General features: G+C 40.3%; 1 protein-coding gene across 4 annotated transcripts in view; it reads left to right on the top strand.

Annotated features, from left to right (window-relative positions):
* The window catches only part of LOC119487166 (alpha-1,3-mannosyl-glycoprotein 4-beta-N-acetylglucosaminyltransferase C-like), a 127,137-nt gene that overhangs the window by 101,918 nt on the left and 6,628 nt on the right, over window positions 1-18,591 (top strand). For all 4 annotated transcript variants that reach the window (XM_037767832.1, XM_037767831.1, XM_037767834.1 and 1 more), the window contains 2 exons: window positions 17,453-17,604; window positions 18,244-18,391. In XM_037767832.1, the coding sequence (XP_037623760.1) occupies window positions 17,476-17,604; window positions 18,244-18,391 (277 nt within the window). In that variant the 5' untranslated portion in view covers window positions 17,453-17,475. The remainder of the gene's footprint in view (window positions 1-17,452; window positions 17,605-18,243; window positions 18,392-18,591) is intronic.

Here is an 18,591-nt window from a genome sequence, read left to right as displayed (position 1 = left end):
TGAAGTACTACTTCAAAGGCAAAGGGCATCCTTTGTCAGCATCTCAAACTGACAGCAGCAGATCCTCCTCAAGAGTAATTGCAGACAACCGCTAATCAAAAGAAGCAGTCCCTTTGGCTACACATCCAAAAACAAGAAGCACTGTTTCACTGAGCTGTAACACACAGACAGATCCTCCATTAACCTGAGCATGATCTATCGTCAGTACAAAAAACACTAGTGGAGGGTTTTTGTTTTTTAAAAAACTGTAATTATAAACTAGGGCTGTCAATCAATTCAAATATTTAATTGCGATTAATCGCATGATTGTCCATAGTTAATCGCAATTAATCTCCCTTAATGGAAGGTCTGTAAGTGTCTGTCTTGATACCCGATTAGATACCACGGTACAAAACAAAAAAATAAATCCAATGTCCTTCAACATACACTTCTTTATTACCATTTGCATACTGGTTTTTGCGAATTTAGTATTCAACCCTGATGATCGTCCTCAAGTTTCTCTCCAAAAGCTAAATTTGACAAGATTATATTTGAACACATTATGATAACATTATAATTTACCCTTGCCCAATACCCTATTTAGTGAACTGAGCTTGAACGCATCATAACGTAACTCAATGCAACCTCCGTACCTTAGCTTCATTATTTAGCCAAGTTTTAGCCATGTTTTGCAGTACTGCAGAAAAATGAGTACCGTCACTTTTTCAGAAATTTGGCATTGACTTGGAACCGAAGTATCGGTTCTCATGACATAAAGTGTACTAATTAACATATTGACATACTAGTATATAACAGTCATTACACATATAGTAGACTGTGACACCCGTTCTTTACTGCAGGACAAGTTTGCCCCCCTCAACCTGATTCTAATTCACTTTCTGGAGGACAAAAAGGAGGAATCAAACCTGGGAAACAAGCCAATGTCATCTTTGTGGAGACATTCTTAGTCTTTAGCTCTGAGCATAAATGTCACAGAACAGTAAAACACTCGTTAATTAAAGTGTAATTGTGTTACAGTTGGTTCGGTGCCTCATTTAGTTCCATCTGATTATAGCAATAAACTGCCACCACAGTTTCAAATACAAGTGACAGGAAAGAGCTACATAGACACTGACTGAAAGCCTGGGTGTTTTAATGTCACCATAAAACTAATCAGTATAAGCAGCATCACATAGAGCACCTGGTTGTGGCCCAGGACAACCACCATCCTCAACTGTTGGAGGTTAAAGGTGCAATTAAAAAAGACTTCTCTTGCCCCATAGCACAAAATGACTATAATACATCTGCAAGGTGGTTGATAGAGTTGGTGATTGCTAACAGTAACTTAACAATTTCATGCTCTTGAACAAGTGTCTTCAAAAGTCACTGCGTTTTTGGAGCAGAAGTGCAACATTATCAACAGCTTTGTTACTTTTTCCAATCTTGTTAGTTGGAGATTGGAAGACGAGGAACTGTATAATAGTTGAACTACGGTGAAGAAATTGCTCAATTGCAGCATCATTAAAAGGGTGCGGAATTGCAATAGCGTTTTTATGAGGACCTGGGAGCTCATTTCTGTCATCACAAATGCCACAGTGTTTTGCATAACCAAGGTTATAAAATAATAGGCTGATGATGGAAAACTCAAGGTCTGTGCAATGACCGCAGGAATTTGCTGAACACTGTGTAATGTTGCCGTGGCACAAACAGGGTCGTTAAGGTTGAATAAGTACAGGCTTAAGTCCCAGAATAGCTAATTAATATATAGACCATGTGCTCTTGGAGACTCATAAGAGGCCAGACACAACAATCAGGCAGGCGAGATGTGGAAAAAAAAAATAGGCTACACTTCATCATTTTGTTGGTGGTGGTCAGGCAACTACTTTTGTTGGACTATATATCGTCCGAGGAATAATTGCCTAATAATTCAAGTGCACCCTTTAAAAGAGCAATGAACTTTTAATTCTTAGGAGTATTCAGACATTGGAAGTGAATAAAAAAAAGTAAAATATAAATAAATAATACATAAATAAAATAAAATCACACAATGAAATGGACTCTCACGTTCTGTTAACAAAAACTGCACTTAAACAAATATTAAACATTTAGTACAGGGGTATAGAGAGTCATTCATTCCTAATATCTTGCCAATGGTTAGGACCTTTATAAACAGAAAAGTGGAAAGTTACGTCATTTAAGTTACGGACGTAAATTAAATTAGTGAACATTGACTTTTAGTTTTACACGGGACACAAAGAGCGGTCTCCTGGGTGAAAGTACTGTGTTTGTTCCTTCCTACGCGGACTATTGTTACAAAACATATTTGTGATACGTCAAAAACAAACAGAATCTACGACAAAATATGTTTCCCTAGAAAAGTAATTCACAATGCAATTTCGTTGCATGGGAATGTAATTTTTAGGAAATAGGGCTGGCAAAACGTGTCTCAGCATAGTTGAATAGGCGCTTTGAAAAAATAAAAAAACGCTTATAGGTGCTGCGCCCAAGTCTTACAATGGCAGAGAATACCCTGCTGTTTATTCTGGCATCATGTTGGCGACATTCTTATGTAAATAAACATGCATGTAAACACAACGGGCAATATCAAGGTCAGCATATATGATTTAGGTCATGTCCATATACCCTACAATAAGTCGATAACGTAAAACAGTGGTGGTGATGGTAGTGGAAGATATGAATGTAAGACTTTATAGACTGTGTCTCATGTTTGTATCAGATTTTGAACCCTAATGCATTCCCAGCATGGAGCCGAGCTAATCTTCCATACATACATTACAGTGCTATCAATGGTTCTTTTGAAAGGATCTTTTCATCTTTGAAACGTTTGTTTTTGATTACCAAAGGTGAAGCTCAGCGAGAGCTGCCCAGTCAGGGGTATTGGAGATAAACGTCTTTTAGTGATTGGCCGTCCCACACATCTCTCATCAAATATTTATGCTGGAGACTTGGGAGATTTCCGAGGATGCAGGGATATAGGATATTCTCCCATCAGTCTAGCGCTGGGATAGGTAGTCAATGTCTGAGCAAAGAGCCGCCGCCAGAAGAGCTCCGCTACTCAAGGCTGGTGAGGCCGGCAGGAAACATGGGCTTCTTCCTCTGAGGTATCGTGCTGTACATCTCAATTTCTGCTTGTTGCTCATTCTCCTGCGTTCGGGAGGAATGAATGTGTGATCTCTAGGATTTTGAAGGTTGCTTTTGAGGTATAAAACTTTAAAGAGTACGGATTTTTTGATTTAAATTTTAAACACTACTGCGATCCGCTCAGTAATGCAGCCTGGTTTCTTTTGCTTTCTCATGAATGTTCGCCTTGAGAATCCATACAATGATGTTACTATTATCTCCTAACAGCTGTGTCAAATATTTAATCCGAACTACCTTTTTCATTCGGGCATGGTGGAACTATTCCAACTGATTTTATTTCAGATTTTGTTTTAGGTATCTGTTGTCACGGTGCAGGGAATACTTGAACAGGGATTGGACCCAAATTCAGAGAGATTAGGTGGCAGCAGGATTACTTGAGTGATTTATTGTAGATTAATTTGAGAGATTGGAAGAGTCCAAATAGGCAGACAGACAGGTAACAGGTAAACAGTCGACAGAACACCACCACATAACAACAGTGACGAACTAACAAGAGCAATGGAACTGGGCTGGTATATGTAGTGAGTGACTGATTGGAGGAAATAGGGACAGGTGAGCAGGAGGTGAGGTGAGTGCTTGACTAACAAGGGACAGGTGAAATTAATGAGGGCGAGGCAGACAATCAAAACTGGCAGGAAAACACACAAAGGCAGGATGTGAAGGGATCTGAAACAAGAGCAGAAGTGAGCAACAAAACAAAACAGGAAAGACTAAACGTGAATGAGACGAAGGCAAAACATGGAAACAGGGCAGATTATGACATTTGTGCTGATTTTGTTACCTGTTATGTGACCTTAAAACCTTTAAAGAACTTTCTTTCCAGTTTAAAGTTTCAGAAGAACACAGAGAGTTGCTGTCATCTACGAACTAATCCTGAAGTTTTTGGAAAATGCTGGGACACTATACAGCCTTATTTTCACGTGACTAGTACTATACTGTAATTTAAAGTGGCATTAGTCCATTTTTGGGCACTACAAGAAGTCCAAAACAAGCTAACAGACAAAGTTGCAAACTTACACATCCAGCAGACACAAACTAACATTGCCATCCCATTTAAGTTTCTAGTCACCTGTTGAGTTTAGTTTCAATATCCACTCTCCTTTTAGCTTGGTTTTGGTCATCACCACCTCCTGAGAAATTAAACTTTTTTAACACCAGTTAATCACGATCTTTTGTTGCTAGCTTTGGTGCTTGGAAGGTAGCATCATAGACAGTATATAAGAATTGGTTGTAGTCAACGTGACGTCACCCATTGGTTTGTGGACTACAGTTTTGAAGCCTCGAGTTCTGCACTTTGGCTGTCGCCATATTGGTTTTTGCTTGTCGCCATCTTGTTGTTTTGCAACCAGAAGTGACACGAGAGAGTTTAGCTAAGTACAACTGAACGCTGAATAAGACATTTATAGGTGACAAAAATGTTACAACTGTTAACTTTCATGAACTGAAAACACACTGTGAAAGGTTTAAAAGTTCTAAGAGGAAAACCTGTCAATCACAAGGTAGCCACACGCTAAAGCATATCTTGTTTTATGGTCTATTTGAATCTAAATGGGACCATATTTTACTAAATGAACATCATGCTGCGTTGAGGAAGACTTGAAACTCATATTTACAATGTTTACTGAAGTAATAAATAATATTAAAAGTAGGGTAATTTTTCATAAACTTCTAAACAATCAGACTTCTGTTTGCAACCAGAGGAGTCGCCCCCTGCTGGCCATAGTTAGAATGAAACTTTAAGACACTTCTGCATTGGCTTCACTTTTCAGAACTGGAGGTTGCCGCCTGGATGAAGCTATCAAATCATTATCATTTCGACAGCAGCATCCGTTACTCTAAAAAGTACATAAAACCCCCAAAAAATTACTGTGACACGAGATGAGACCAATATGAGATGACTGGACATGGCTGAGTGACATTATTAAAACACAGGAGGAGTCATCTGGACTTATTACAAATCACAGCGGGACCCCAGGAGACACTAGTCCTATGAGCAAACAGGGCTTATAGGTTATGGGCACATTGAGTCATTGCTTATGAGTCACAGCTGCGAGCCCATTATTTTAATGGAAGCAATATGGGTGGTATATATCATAGAAAAAAATAGGAGTTCACAGTGTCAAGAGATAATTCAGTGCCTCCAAAAACTGCAACCTGATGTCACCAATGGTTTTATACTCTGATTTTCACCTAATGGAGATAGATGGTTGTCAATGTTTTTATAGATATTGATAGCAAAATTTCTATCCAGCTTTAAGATGCATTCTCCTAATGACGCTAATGATTCTGTACTGAAATGAAGGCTGCACCTTTAAATTCACCTGAGCACTTTCAGCCGTTGTGATTAAATGCAAAACCCAGTTGTGTGAGCTCACATTCAGCTCTTTGGCTGTCCGCTCTCTGCCTGACCAAAAAGCTCATTCTCTAAGAGCACTTCAATGTATGCGCTGTTATACTGGGTGAAACCAGGCCATCTTATTGTGTCTCCAGTCCTCATTTCAACACGGAGCCTTTTGAAAAGCCTGCCAGTGCCCCGTCCTCCCCTGCACTAAATGTGTAGGGAGGAGATAGTGCATTCTCATGTTATCTGCCACCGGCCTCTTGCCCCTTCAGCCATTTTCTCATTTCACAGATTTGACCAGGAGGTGACCTTGGCTTTTTAAGTGCTTTTAAGGCAGAGCCAAGTCTCCTCTTCCTTTTTCCTGTCTCACAAATGGAGACAGAGAGAGAGAAGGACAGGGAGAGGGGATTTCTTTCCAACCTTTTCTTCAATGGCCTTTTTTCCCATTTTTTTCATCCTCTCTCATGCCCGTAGCCACTGTCCAGTTTTTTTGTATTTTTTTTATAGAGTAGACATGATGACAGGCTGTTGTCTGCTAATTCAAGTGGGTCTGTGCTTTTAATGTAGAAAATGGCCTCGGGGGAGCAGCAGCAGCAGCATATGTTTATGACACATGACGTCAGGCACAGAGGGCAGTCAGGGAGTTTGAAGTCGACACACAGTCTATTAGCCGAGTGTAATATAACAAAGAACTAATTGAATATCTTTGCCCGAGAGAGTACTTCACAATATTCAAATACTAATCATCTTGTGTCTCAGATGTAAGTAATAATTAATATCACCGGCCGCATCTCTACAACCTCACACAAGGGATGGGGAAGAAATACAGACCATATGCATCCTAAATGCTCCTTTTAATAACATTTTTGATTTTTAAATTGTAACTATTATTCTTTTTTTAGCGTACTTTTAGCTTATTTATTAGTGCTCTTAATTATTAGTTAATTACTTTATAGTTTTCAGCAATTGTTTTGCACTGAATTTCTGAGTGATGGATGTAAGAAACACAATTTAGTTTTTATGTGGAGCATAAAAAATGACAAATAAAGGAATCTTGAATCTTGAATGTGTCTGAAGGGATGGAAATATAATTGAAGATTTTATCGATTCCTCTTATCGATCTGATTCTTTGTAGATTCCTGATAAATTGTTTACTTTGTTATTGTCATCTATAGTGGTTATTTGCATAAAAACACACAATTCAAATGATTAGGAAATAAATGGTTGTATTTTTATTGAAATATTTGCTTTGATTAAAAACAATCTTGGCATTTGTAGTTTTAATGATGTATTATAAACTGCTTAGAGCTAGTGTTAGGAAGATAAACAGGTCATAATTCCTTCTCTATTATTTTTTTTCTATTGCAGTGAAAACATCACCTTCAAACTGTATTTATTCAAGTTTCTCGCCCAAAACTACATTTTACAAGATTATATTTGAACACATCATGATAACGTTATAATTTACTGTATTAGCAGGCTAAGACCTTATTCACTTGTGATTATGTCAGAGTGTCTTATATCAGTCTCCTCGTGGCGTTCAGCCTTCTGCTTCCCAGCCACGTGAAGTAGTGGAGTTCAGCCTTCAACTAATAAATCCCAATAGAGAGGCAGAAAGAGACACTCAGACATGATGTCATGAATCTACAGATCTGTGTTTAAGGACACCTGCCAAGGGCGAAAATATGTACAAGTATCATTATCTGAACATCATTCAGTATCTCTCTCTCTTGCCAGCCAGCCGGGGGACCCGCATTTGCAAATGTGAATTTTACATATTGCAATAAAACTCTAAAAAAAGACTAGCTCACTCTTTGTGATTTCATCTTTAAAATGTCATCACATTTACCATCGCCCAGTGCTCACTGAATAGAGCTTGAACACATCATAATGTAACTCAGTGCAATCTTTAGTTAGCTACTAGCTCTGTTATTTAGCCAAGCAGGACTGTGCTGCCCACCGGCTGCTAACTGTTAACTAAACGTAAACTCTCCTCCTGCTGATTTCTACACGGATTTGTTGTTCACACAACCCAGTCATCAGGAAAAAAATGTATGCATTGAACTATTCTGCAAACAACGGATACGTTGAATGGCGACCTTTCTGAACCAAAAATAAATTTCATATCAGCCTCATATCACGTTTACAGAAATGCAATTCCAAGTGGTTAACGTTGTGAAATGATTGTTTTGGCTTGGGCAACAAAACTGCTTATTTAAGGTTAGAAAAAAGATCATGGTTTGTTTTCAAAAAATAATGTAAGAACATAACAACGTAACAATGCAACAAAACCACTATAGTTAGATTTAGGGAAGGACTATCTGGTTGGGCTTAAAACTGCTATATTTGTACAGTGAAAATGACACTGAACGTTGTGAACATGGGACACGAACGAACAGCTGAAGGTGACGCACTGGACACGAACTGCGGTCTCCTGGATGAAAGCCTTGTGTTTGTTGGACCCACCCGCCCGTCGTGTCTCTTTTCGCTCTTTAAACTACGTCACTTGCTCTGACCGAATGCAAAAATGTCAACATTCAACGTATCCCTGGTTAGCAGAAATGTCCAATGCCAACATTTTTCCCTGGCGACTGGGCTGGTTCAGGATGTAGCATTATTGGGGAAAAAATAGGGTGCGTCCCCTCAGGTTTATGTATCAGTCCCAAACAAACTTAAACATGATAGAGGGTGTATATGGCACAACTGTCGGAAAGCATTACTAAGAGGAATCAATAGTCACGGAGGCATGCAAGTCCAAGGAATTCAACAACTAGGAACCGGTTCTTGATTTCTATCCCTTTGTGTCTGCATGTGCACAGGGGGTGTACACATGTCGAGTGTGTTTTCTAGTGGAAATAAACAGGCAGCATCGCCATCCCTCCCGAGTGCACCCCTGGCAGAGCGCTAATCTGGGTCAAAGTGCTAACTGCTTAAAGGGGCCGCGGAGAGGCTCGGCCACATATGAATCATTTCTCACGTCTCCCGTCCTCATTATGCTCGCCGCAGCTGGAACGACGAAAGGTTTTCATAAATTCAAACGTAAACAACCAGACAACACTCTGAAAGCTTCAGTAACAAACCACATCCTCAGTGTCTTTCACGTCGACACCGTCGGTGACTCTTCCCGGAGAGTCTGAGAGCCTCTCGGCAGTTCTCCGTGATGAAGCGAGTGCTGTGTGTGTTGCCACATCATCAGCACATTAAGCTCTTTTGATTGCACTCAGTTTGTGTTTCATGATAAATGCAGTCGCCCTTTCATATCGCTGATGGCGTTAAGGATTGGCTGTCCAGAGATGGCACTAGTCCATTCACAGCTATAAATGATATGAGACCTTTTCCTCTCCAGCCAAGTAAGCAGAAATCAAATAGGGTGGGAAAATATGGACCGATCTGAGGAAGCTCTTTACAATCACATTTCAATTAAGGACCAGGCTGGATGATCTGGTCGATTGTGCTGCAGTAGAGAAAAGGGGCCACAGCCTTTTGTTCTGAATGTTTTGATGCTTGATTGCTCTGACGGTAGCATCAACGGGTGGCACATGCTTAGTATTTCACGAGAATGTACTCCAGCTTCCGCCACCTGTGCCAGTGCTGGCCTGGAAAAATAAACAAGCCTTAATGCTGATGAATTGAAAAGCTTTGTTGATGTCTCCAACGCATCCTGGAACGAGAACAAGGCACTGTCCTCTCGCTGTATGAGGGTAGAAAGGCAAGGACACTGAATAGAAAAAGGCTGTTTGGCGGCGCTTAGAAATATTCTTGTATTTTAGAGAGCCTGACTGGCTGAGACCATTTGGGGTGTTTTTTTAACGCTCCAAGGCTCATCTTGCACACTGGGACCTTATGGGAGAACAGCTGGAAGTGCCGTTGTCACTGGACTGCTTGTTTCTCCCCCGAGGGCAACGGTGGTGGTGGTGGTAGCGGTGGCGGTTGGTGGTGGTGGTGGTGGGGTGAGGGTGGCGCACTTGGACAGCGCGTCCATGGGGAAACGCATCACATTCAGCACACACATACACACACTCTCCCCTCTACCGCCACCTCCGCAAAACCTCCTCCTCCCATTAGAATGAGTGAGCTCAAGCTGCTGACAGCGGTGACAGGCCCAGCACAGGGAGCCGAAAGGGGAGGGTGGTGTTACTGCTGCTGCTGCTGTCGCGGCGTGGTACATCTGTTTGGGTCCTTGGTGAGACCGTCTGGCCTCCGAAGTTTGATGCAGCCGGGAGCTGTAAAGCACACCAGGTCTGGGACCACTTTATGATCAGAAAAAGCACTTGACAGCTTACAGACACAAAAGAAAAAAGCAAAATAAGAGTTTGTGTTGTCGCCTCAAATAACATGATGAGATGACAGGTCATCCACCTCAAACATGATTGACTGTTGTGACACACAAGGGTTACAGGAATTACATGGTGGATCTCCCAGTAACACAGATTTTCGGGTTTAATTTACCACACAGTGCGTTGATAACACCCTCTCTGACAAATCCCCATTGCTTCCCGATAATTAAGATCATTTCCGTGTTTCTATAAGGGGTGTGGATGTCTGACAAGGGTCGCCATGTCTTTGTAGATGACAGATTCCTTTGTGTGGCACACTGTAAGAATGTAGTAATTGGTAAACTGTTTGACCAATTTGAATTATTAACAAAACAGCCATTTCATAATAAAGGGATTTATTATTCCGCCCTGCGCCACAATTTTGTTATCAACAAAAGCCTTTGTTACTCTCGGCTTTTTATCGAGAAAGAAAATCCATTGAAAGTGGCTAAAGGCCTGACACAAAGCAACTGCTGAATCCCCGCAAATCTGCAGGCTTAATTGATTATTTGTGCAGAGCTGTATATCTGCAAGGTGCAGGATACCCAGGGGAAATAATGTAAAACAGATAACAAGATGAAATGAGAGAGAATTGCTTTCTGCTACCCATTTTATTAATCTTTTCCCCTTTTCTTATTCACAATGAGTTTCCCTTCTAGGTTTTCCCATTACAGAGACGCAGCTTCACATTTTAAAAGCGGCGTGGCCTAAATCGAAAATTGAGAGTTGATTCAAGCAGGCAAGAAAAGTGTTTGTTAAGAGGTTATTTTGATTTCTGAATAACACATGGAGGGACTCTTTGTTGTGTGTACCTGAGACTCCCAGAGGAAAGCATTTCATTTCAAATCTTATCTTCATTATTCTGCTTTTCTCAGTTCCCCGCCGCCATTCAAAGGAATGAATTCATTATGCTGATACTGTACACAACAATTTTTTTTTTTTTGAAAAAGCAATCTATTCAGATTTCTTCAGATTCAGGTTTTGCAGGTGTTACTCCTCAACCAAGCCACTTGTTCTCCGAGGCATCCTGACATTGTGGTTTCACTTTTGTTGAAATAACTTTAAAAAGGAACAACCTTGGGAAGATGGGATGTGAAATTACTGTGGAGCTCGACTCATGTTTGTGGCATGTTAGTGCCGCTCTGCTCAGTTCTTACCTTTTTTTCCATTTACTCTGCTCTACGCTTCGCCTTTCACAGCACTCGAAAACAAATAGTGGTATCGTTGGCATGCAGGAGGATTGCTTCCACTCGGCAGCAATCAAGCCATTACGAATGGAGAGGGAATGGAAGGCCTTTTGTTTTGCTTTTGTTTTTGTTTTTTTGGTGTGATATAGAATTCTTGGCATTAGGTTGCACATCAGGCCAGACCATAATTGCCTTCTCCTCACTGGGGAGCTCCTTGTTTTCCATTTGAAGTCTGCCTCTGTCAGATTTCACCATTAGAGGGAGGGGGTGTAGCAGGGGGAAAGGAAGACAATTCCTGGATCAGTCATCTCATACGGGCTGCCAGAGAAGCATGGAGGACACTGAGGATGAATCCAGAGATAGCTTGCCAAGGTACTTTTTGCCTGGAACACAGAAAAATAATGGAATATATATTTATATATATATAAACTAGGTCCTACTTTATCAGACATACTATACTGTATCTAGTATTGAAACGAATGCATGATTAATCAATTATTTATTCATCAAATGTGGGATTTTGTTATCAGCTGATTGAATGGGCGTTATCATCATCATCATAGATATGGGTAAGAAGGGGCCTGCTACACCTACTAGAAGGTTCAGAAGGCCGTTATCATCTATTCCAGGGTGTTGGAATTCCTAGATACCTACGGAAAGTAAATGCACTGTAATGTGTAATCAGTTTGTATACAATCCAAGTAATTGTGAACTCAGTGTAAGGAGGAGGTCGGGGTGGACGGGTGGGTCAAAAATCGCCAAACTTTCGCCACTGTTTGTGTACTGCATGAAACCAGCAGTGTTGTCATGTAACTTCCATGCTTAAGTTACGTCACTTCCAGTGTTTTTTTTAACACAAACAATGATCTTTTGCTAAACTAAGTAGTTTTTGTCACGTAACTTGCCACTTCTGTTGTTGCGTAATTTAAATACGATTTTTCCTTAACCTAACTGGGTAGTTTTCTTGCCTAAACGTATCGACGTGGTTTCTTGTGAAGACGGAAGTTTATTTTGAAAATACTGGAGCAGAAATTGATGCTGGACATTTGTAGGAAAAGCAATTTCGTAAGATTTATACCAAGTTATAGTTACTTCACGTAACAAATATACTTATTTTTAACCAATACCACAATCTTTTCCTAAACCTAACCAAGTACTTTTGTTGCCCAAACCTAAAGTTATTCTGTTTCAATTCGTTTAAGTTTCACTTAACGATAACGCCCATTCAATCGGCTGATAACATTTTAAATGGGTGCATTTTGATGATTTTTCATAATGATGAATTAAATATATTTTGTTTTTTTCAGACTGTTGGTCAGGCAAAACAAGCAATTTGAAGCTACACTTGGGGCTCTGGGATCTTGGGTGAACATTTTTCGCTATTTTCTGACATTTAAGACTAAATTATTATACAAAAAATATATAATTTATAGATTGATATTGAAAATAATCAGTAGTTGTAGCCCTAAAAGTATTACACTCTTTTAGCTGCAGGATCAGGGTGATGGTGTTACACGAGTTCTCCTAAAAAAAAAACAGGATTTACAAGTCCCGGCTCCTAATTGTACAAGGCACTTGTGGGAACGTTGGGAACATTAATTTTTCATCTTCATCATGATACTGGTCTACAAAGAGCTCTTCAAGTAATTTTCCAATTCCCTTGTTTCTCGTTTTCACTCCCTCGTGTAATTATTTTTCTGCACAGCAACACTCAGCTTGATGTGACGTCAAGGATTGATGGGCAGAAGATTTCCAGCTGAGAGCCATTTCCAAACCCCAAGGCAGTAGTCACGGTTCGATACAACCAGGTGATAGTTTCCTTAGAGGACATCTTATCTCTTCCAGGAGCTAACAATCAGAAGGAATCCAAAAAAGTCAAAATAAATGACAACAAATGGCTGAGTATATTGAATTAAAAAATGCAAGGTTTGAGAAATCTTGATTCAAATTGAACATTTTAGCCACAAGAATGAAAATCTAATTGAATTTGTGAGATCCTTTGGGCTAGCGCACTCTGCTTTTGTCACAGTGTTGTCGCCACCGAGCTCCCTTTGTGTCAATCTAACTGGATTTAACCTCTTACTGAGAGCACGGTTTTCAAAAGGAGGTCGGGACAGACAGCTGATACGAGTTAAGTGCACAGCGTGTTGCTGGGTATAAGCGAGCAGAGAGGCAGTGTTGTGGTTTATTTGGTCCAGTTCACACACACAGTGCATAATGGATATTTAACAGCCCCAGCCCGCTGGAAGTGTGCCGTGTCCTGAAATGGTGCTGGGGACATCTGAGGGAGTGTGTGACTGCCAGGATGACACACCCATTAAAACACACTTAGTCCATTTCACTGCTGCAGTTCCACTCTGGATTCATGCCACAAGAATGAACACAACAACACATGCATGCCTCCCTCTTGTAAATGGATGCTCGCAGTGAATCCATGCCGTCATCCATATATCCATATATATACCTATTCCATGTTCCAAAAAAGGAAATAGGGATGATGATGTTATAGGTGTTCTGCCGTGCATCTCAGTCACAGTTAAATCTAGGGTAGGAGAAACGAGCATGTTTCCCAGCTGCGCCTTTGGCAGGATGAGCATCTCATCCTCTTCCTGCTCTGAGCCCACACTGAATTATTGAATCAAGAGAGGCGCCTCGCTTTGTCTTGTATCATCAGGATAGACGCCCAAAACCCCAATCTGAGAGATCAACTCCCCTCAAACACGAAGCAGAAAAGTAGTTTAATTGTAGCTCTCCCCACTGGATCATGCATTTAGTTTTATTGTAGGTCAGGCGTCTCAACACAGCTTATGTTTGTGCAAAAGGAAAGAGCCGCTGCTGAGTTCTCACCGAAGAAGACGAGGCAGGCGCTGAGAAGCAAAGAGTTACCTGAGCCGCGGTGTAAGGAGGACTCTCGTACTTGTAGCCATCAGCTGAGATTCCTCCAAAGTGGCTCTAATGATTTCTTCTCATCATCATGCTGCACTCAGCTTTCTCCGGCAGAACTCTGCAATTTACTGGAAACACGCCACACATAAAATGGAGACAAGGCATCTGCTTTAGCTTGTATTCAGGGCATTCTGTCTGAACGGACATATTGTTGGTAACACAATAGAAAGATAGATTATTCTTACAAATATGATAACATATTGTGGGTGAAACACTCGCCTAGGCAAATGTTTACTCTAGCTGGTAGCATTGCATCAGATTCTCATGTTTTATTTGGAGAAGATCAGCTTTTGCCATCTAAGATGTAGAGCCCCACAGGTTAGACTCAGAGCAGGTTCATTCCTCGATCTCTCCAACTGTTAAATCAGAAGATGAATTCTTGTTAGGCTGAGGGTAACGTGAAGTCAGCCAATAAGAGATAAGAGTTAAACTGTTCCAAGACTGGCAGTATGTGCTTGTGTAGGTCCAACACTGAATGCCAGCCAATGTTTGCAATATTGTGCTCCATAGGGCTGGGCTATTAATCAGATTTTATTTTCAATAGTCATACACACATTTTCAGAGAGTCTGTTGAAAATGGGGCCGTCTAATCAGACCACTTCAAACTGACTACTCTCGATTAAATTGGATTGTCGAATTGAAAACATTTAAACATGTTAAACATTTGCACTCTATAGCATCTTTATTTCACAACAGATATGTGCCTTAAATACCATTTTTATATAAAATTGCAGCTATTAACTAATTCACAACTGAAGCAGATTCTTACATATACTGTAGATACTGTCATACTGTGTGAGCATAAAGCAAAAACAACTGCTAAATATTGTAATTACTGATAATTGCGGGCCACGTTAAATCACAACGGGTAGAAAATAGCACATAACAGGCTGCAGTGGATGGATATGTTAAATTCAGTTTTCAAGTGCGCACAGAGAGGTATTGACTAGCCGAATCCCAGGTGAGGCTGACTCCCGGTGCAAGTGATCGATGTGTGTGTGGTCATTGAACGGAGCTTAGAGGTAGTTTGTATTCTATTAGGCATCTCTGGGGTTTTGCAGCAGTGGAACAAAAGCGCATGCTGATGCCTAATTGCTGGCAAAGAAAAGAGCAAATGCCATTGTTACATCTGTAGGCTGTTACTGCTGCTGCTGCTGCTGCTGTTTCTTCCTCAGTCAGTCGCAGTTGTGCAGTTGTCATGCGGAGTTGCCAATCCTGTTGTGACTGAGCCTGATGCATATATCTGTTCTGGCTGAAAGCTGTATATGTTATAGCTTTCATTGATGCTCATAAGCCTCCTGATGTATGTACGTTTAGCTGTCAACATCGGATAGCCTGTGATTTCTTTGTTTTATCTGTGCAGTGGCCAGGAGAACACTCCACAGATCATTTATTAACAAGTTAGAGGAGTATAAATCAATTTACTATGAAACTATATGAGTTTCTGTGTTTAGCTTCTGACAAGGTTGTAACATTTAGCTATGATTGTATCCCCCACATATACATCCCCCCCCACCATATCAGCATAAGTCTGACTCTCAAGAATTGAATATCATAAGCTTCTCGAAGGTAATACTTATAGAGGTTGCAGTAGATTGCATTAGATTGTACCGGCGTCCATCCTTCAACTCCCCACTCACAACCACCTCCTGTTCTCCTGTTATTTATAGTAACTTTTAATTGATCAGGGCAGTGAATAGTTGTTTACAAGAAAGCTCCAACAAAATCTCTTGTGAGATCTAGTCCGGCCCTTCATGTCCACCATCTCCCTATCCTTCATAATGCTAAAAGAAAAGTGTTCTTGTACTGTACGTATTGTTGTTGTTTTTATCAAATATAATCACAGCTTTAAAAGGACCTTGAACTGGCTTTTGATCAAAAGGGATGGAGAAACTGAATCAGTCCTTTATAAAGCAAAAATGCCAAAAAGGGTTCCAGCTTCTCAAATGAGAGCCTTTGTTGTTGCTTTTTTGCTATATCAATGTAAATTGAATAATTTGGGTTTTGGAATAAAAATGTTGACATTGTACGTTTTCGCAAACCACGGATAAGTTTAATCTCAACGTTTTTGAACCAAAAATACGTTTCACATCAACATTTCTACATACGTGTATATGAACGTTATAGTGTTTTAACCGCTCGTTATAGTGTTTTAACCGCTCGTGGCGCTTTTGGTATTTCAAAACTGCATTCTCAGTTACGTTTAGGTTTAGGCAACAAAACGTCTTGGTTAGGTTTAGTAAAGGATCAAGTTTTGGGTTAAATTAAGTACGTTACTTTTGGTTTTCACACAGGACATGAACACCAGTCTCCTGGGTGAAAGTGCCATGTTTGACCCGTCCCCCTACTCCCTAGTTGGACTTACGCAGCAACCTGGGCTCACAGCAAGGCGTATAAATAGCACAACATTACACGGACATTACGCGTGTCATGAAAATGCATTTTCTTTTTAATTCCCGCGTCATTTGTATGCCACTTTTCGTGTGTCACTCGTACCCCACGCAAACACCCGCAGTTATGTTTAGGCAACAAAACCACTTAGTTAGGTTAAGGAAAAATGTCATGGTTGGGCTTAAAGTAAGTACGTAAACTAAGTTAAATACGTACGGAAACAACGTAACACAACTACGGAAAAAACGTGACAAACGTCCTTAACGTAACTTACAAAGCAAAACACTGGTCTCGAACACCGGTCTCCTGGTTAAAAGTCTGGGGTTTGCTGGCTGCATTTTTCTCTATTTTGTTTTTTATCTTATAAATAAATGATTGATTGATTGATAAATCAGATTGTAATTAGTATAAATTAATAGATTAATGAGAGTAATCATCCATTTTACACTTTTGTCTCTTTTTATTTTCATCTTTTGCCTTTTATCTCTTTTTATCTTTTTCTTCTATGGACCACAAATCTGAAATAAGGTGAACTGAACTGAAAATTGAATTGGCTTTTCTCCTGAGTGACGGTGGCCCGTAACAGAAAAAGTCACATTTCCACAACAAAGAGGAGTAAGCTAGCTGATAAGAGCAGACAGAAGCATTTCTTTTTTAACCACCGTAGCATAAGAATGTATTGAAATGCTGGCCGTCGACCCTTCATCAACAGCTACAAACACCAGTAGAGTTGGGAACAAACGCAGCTACCAAGTGGCGTATAATTCCATTGTTATTAGTGAAGAAACATTTGATTTGCATCAGTAATCCATTGTTTGGCATGTCAATATCCTTGATGTCCTGCTGTGTCTTTAGTTATTCCCTCAAGTGAATTGCCAATCAGAGAATTTGGTCCATGAATAAAAAAAACACACCACTCGACGTCAACACACCTCATTAGACGTCTGTTGAAGGATAATTGTGATGCTAGTGGAAGATGAACACGTCATACATGGCCGTATGGTGCGAAAATTAATTCCCCCCACAATCTGTTGATGCTTGACAAAAAGGCGAATTATTGGCATGCGGCGTCTGACGACATTCAGAGCACGCCGGTCTAACGTGTCCTTTCTTGTGTTCTCCTCATGCAGATCCCAGTGAGAGCCAGTACAGCATGAGGCTGGTGTGGAAATCCCTGGACAAGATGAGGTGTCTGAGGAAACGCTCCACTATCCCCTTCCTCGGCTTCCTTATCACCTTCCTCCTCTTCCTCAACCTCTACATCGAAGATGGCTACGTGCTGGTTAGTACATTTTTTTTGTTTTGAGCATTTCCCAAATTACAATTTCAGATGAAACACTCACTTAGTATGTGTATTCCATCAACAACAAATTTGACCAAAATATGCTTTTGAAACCAAATGTGTTCTTGTTCTCAACCGATGTTGTCCCTTTTATAATTGCTTGTTTTAAAGGAAACATGTTTAAATTTTCATAACGTGGACCCAAGTTGAAATCATCATTTATTTCTTATTCATGATGCCATCAAAACTTGGTGATCACAGTACATTATCTGTGTTTGTTATTTAAATTATTAAGCGGTAGTTTGCATTTCCAGCTCTCTGGTGCTCCTCTCAAGTCCATTTGCTTGGCTATGCAAACTGCCTGAAGGGGTTTTAAGGCTCCTTTTGTCTTCAAACGTTAAGGGTTAGCTCCGCCACGTCAAAACACATATTGTCACGTTTGAATAGGATGTTAGAGACAAATTTAAAAAGGTAAAAAGTCTTCCCCCTCATTTGAATTATTCACTGTAGAAATTGGAATTTTTCGAGATGACTTCCCAGTCCCTTTTTCTGCAGTAGTTCTTACAGCTTGTACATGTTCTTTTTCTCTCTTCTGTTCGTAATGCAAAGTAATGTTGTGTTTTTCATGTTGTGTTCCAGGAAGGAGATAAAAGGCAGCTCAGGGAATCATCAGTACACCCTTCGAGCTCAGAGCGATACGTTCACACCTTCAGAGACCTGAGTAATTTCTCTGGAACCATTAATGTCACGTATCGTTATCTCGCTGGAACCCCGCTGAACCGCAAGAGTAAGTTTAGTGTTTGTTTGAAGAGAAATTTACATCGACTGTTTTTCATGAGCTTGGGGGAGTTGCAGTAAGTCATACCGCTGCGGTGAAAACGAGCTGAGAATAAGAACTAAAACTTAAAAATCTGTGACGTGGGGATTCAAAGCACAGCGATAAAACGCAACTGCTCCACTGAGACTTTTTTTTACCTCAAAATTAAA

Source organism: Sebastes umbrosus, chromosome 4 (assembly GCF_015220745.1).
Source record: "Sebastes umbrosus isolate fSebUmb1 chromosome 4, fSebUmb1.pri, whole genome shotgun sequence".
In the NCBI taxonomy this organism is placed as follows: Eukaryota; Metazoa; Chordata; class Actinopteri; order Perciformes; family Sebastidae; genus Sebastes; species Sebastes umbrosus.
The sequence above is the reverse complement of the archived record's forward strand: the minus strand, read 5'-3'. Positions and strand labels throughout refer to the sequence as shown.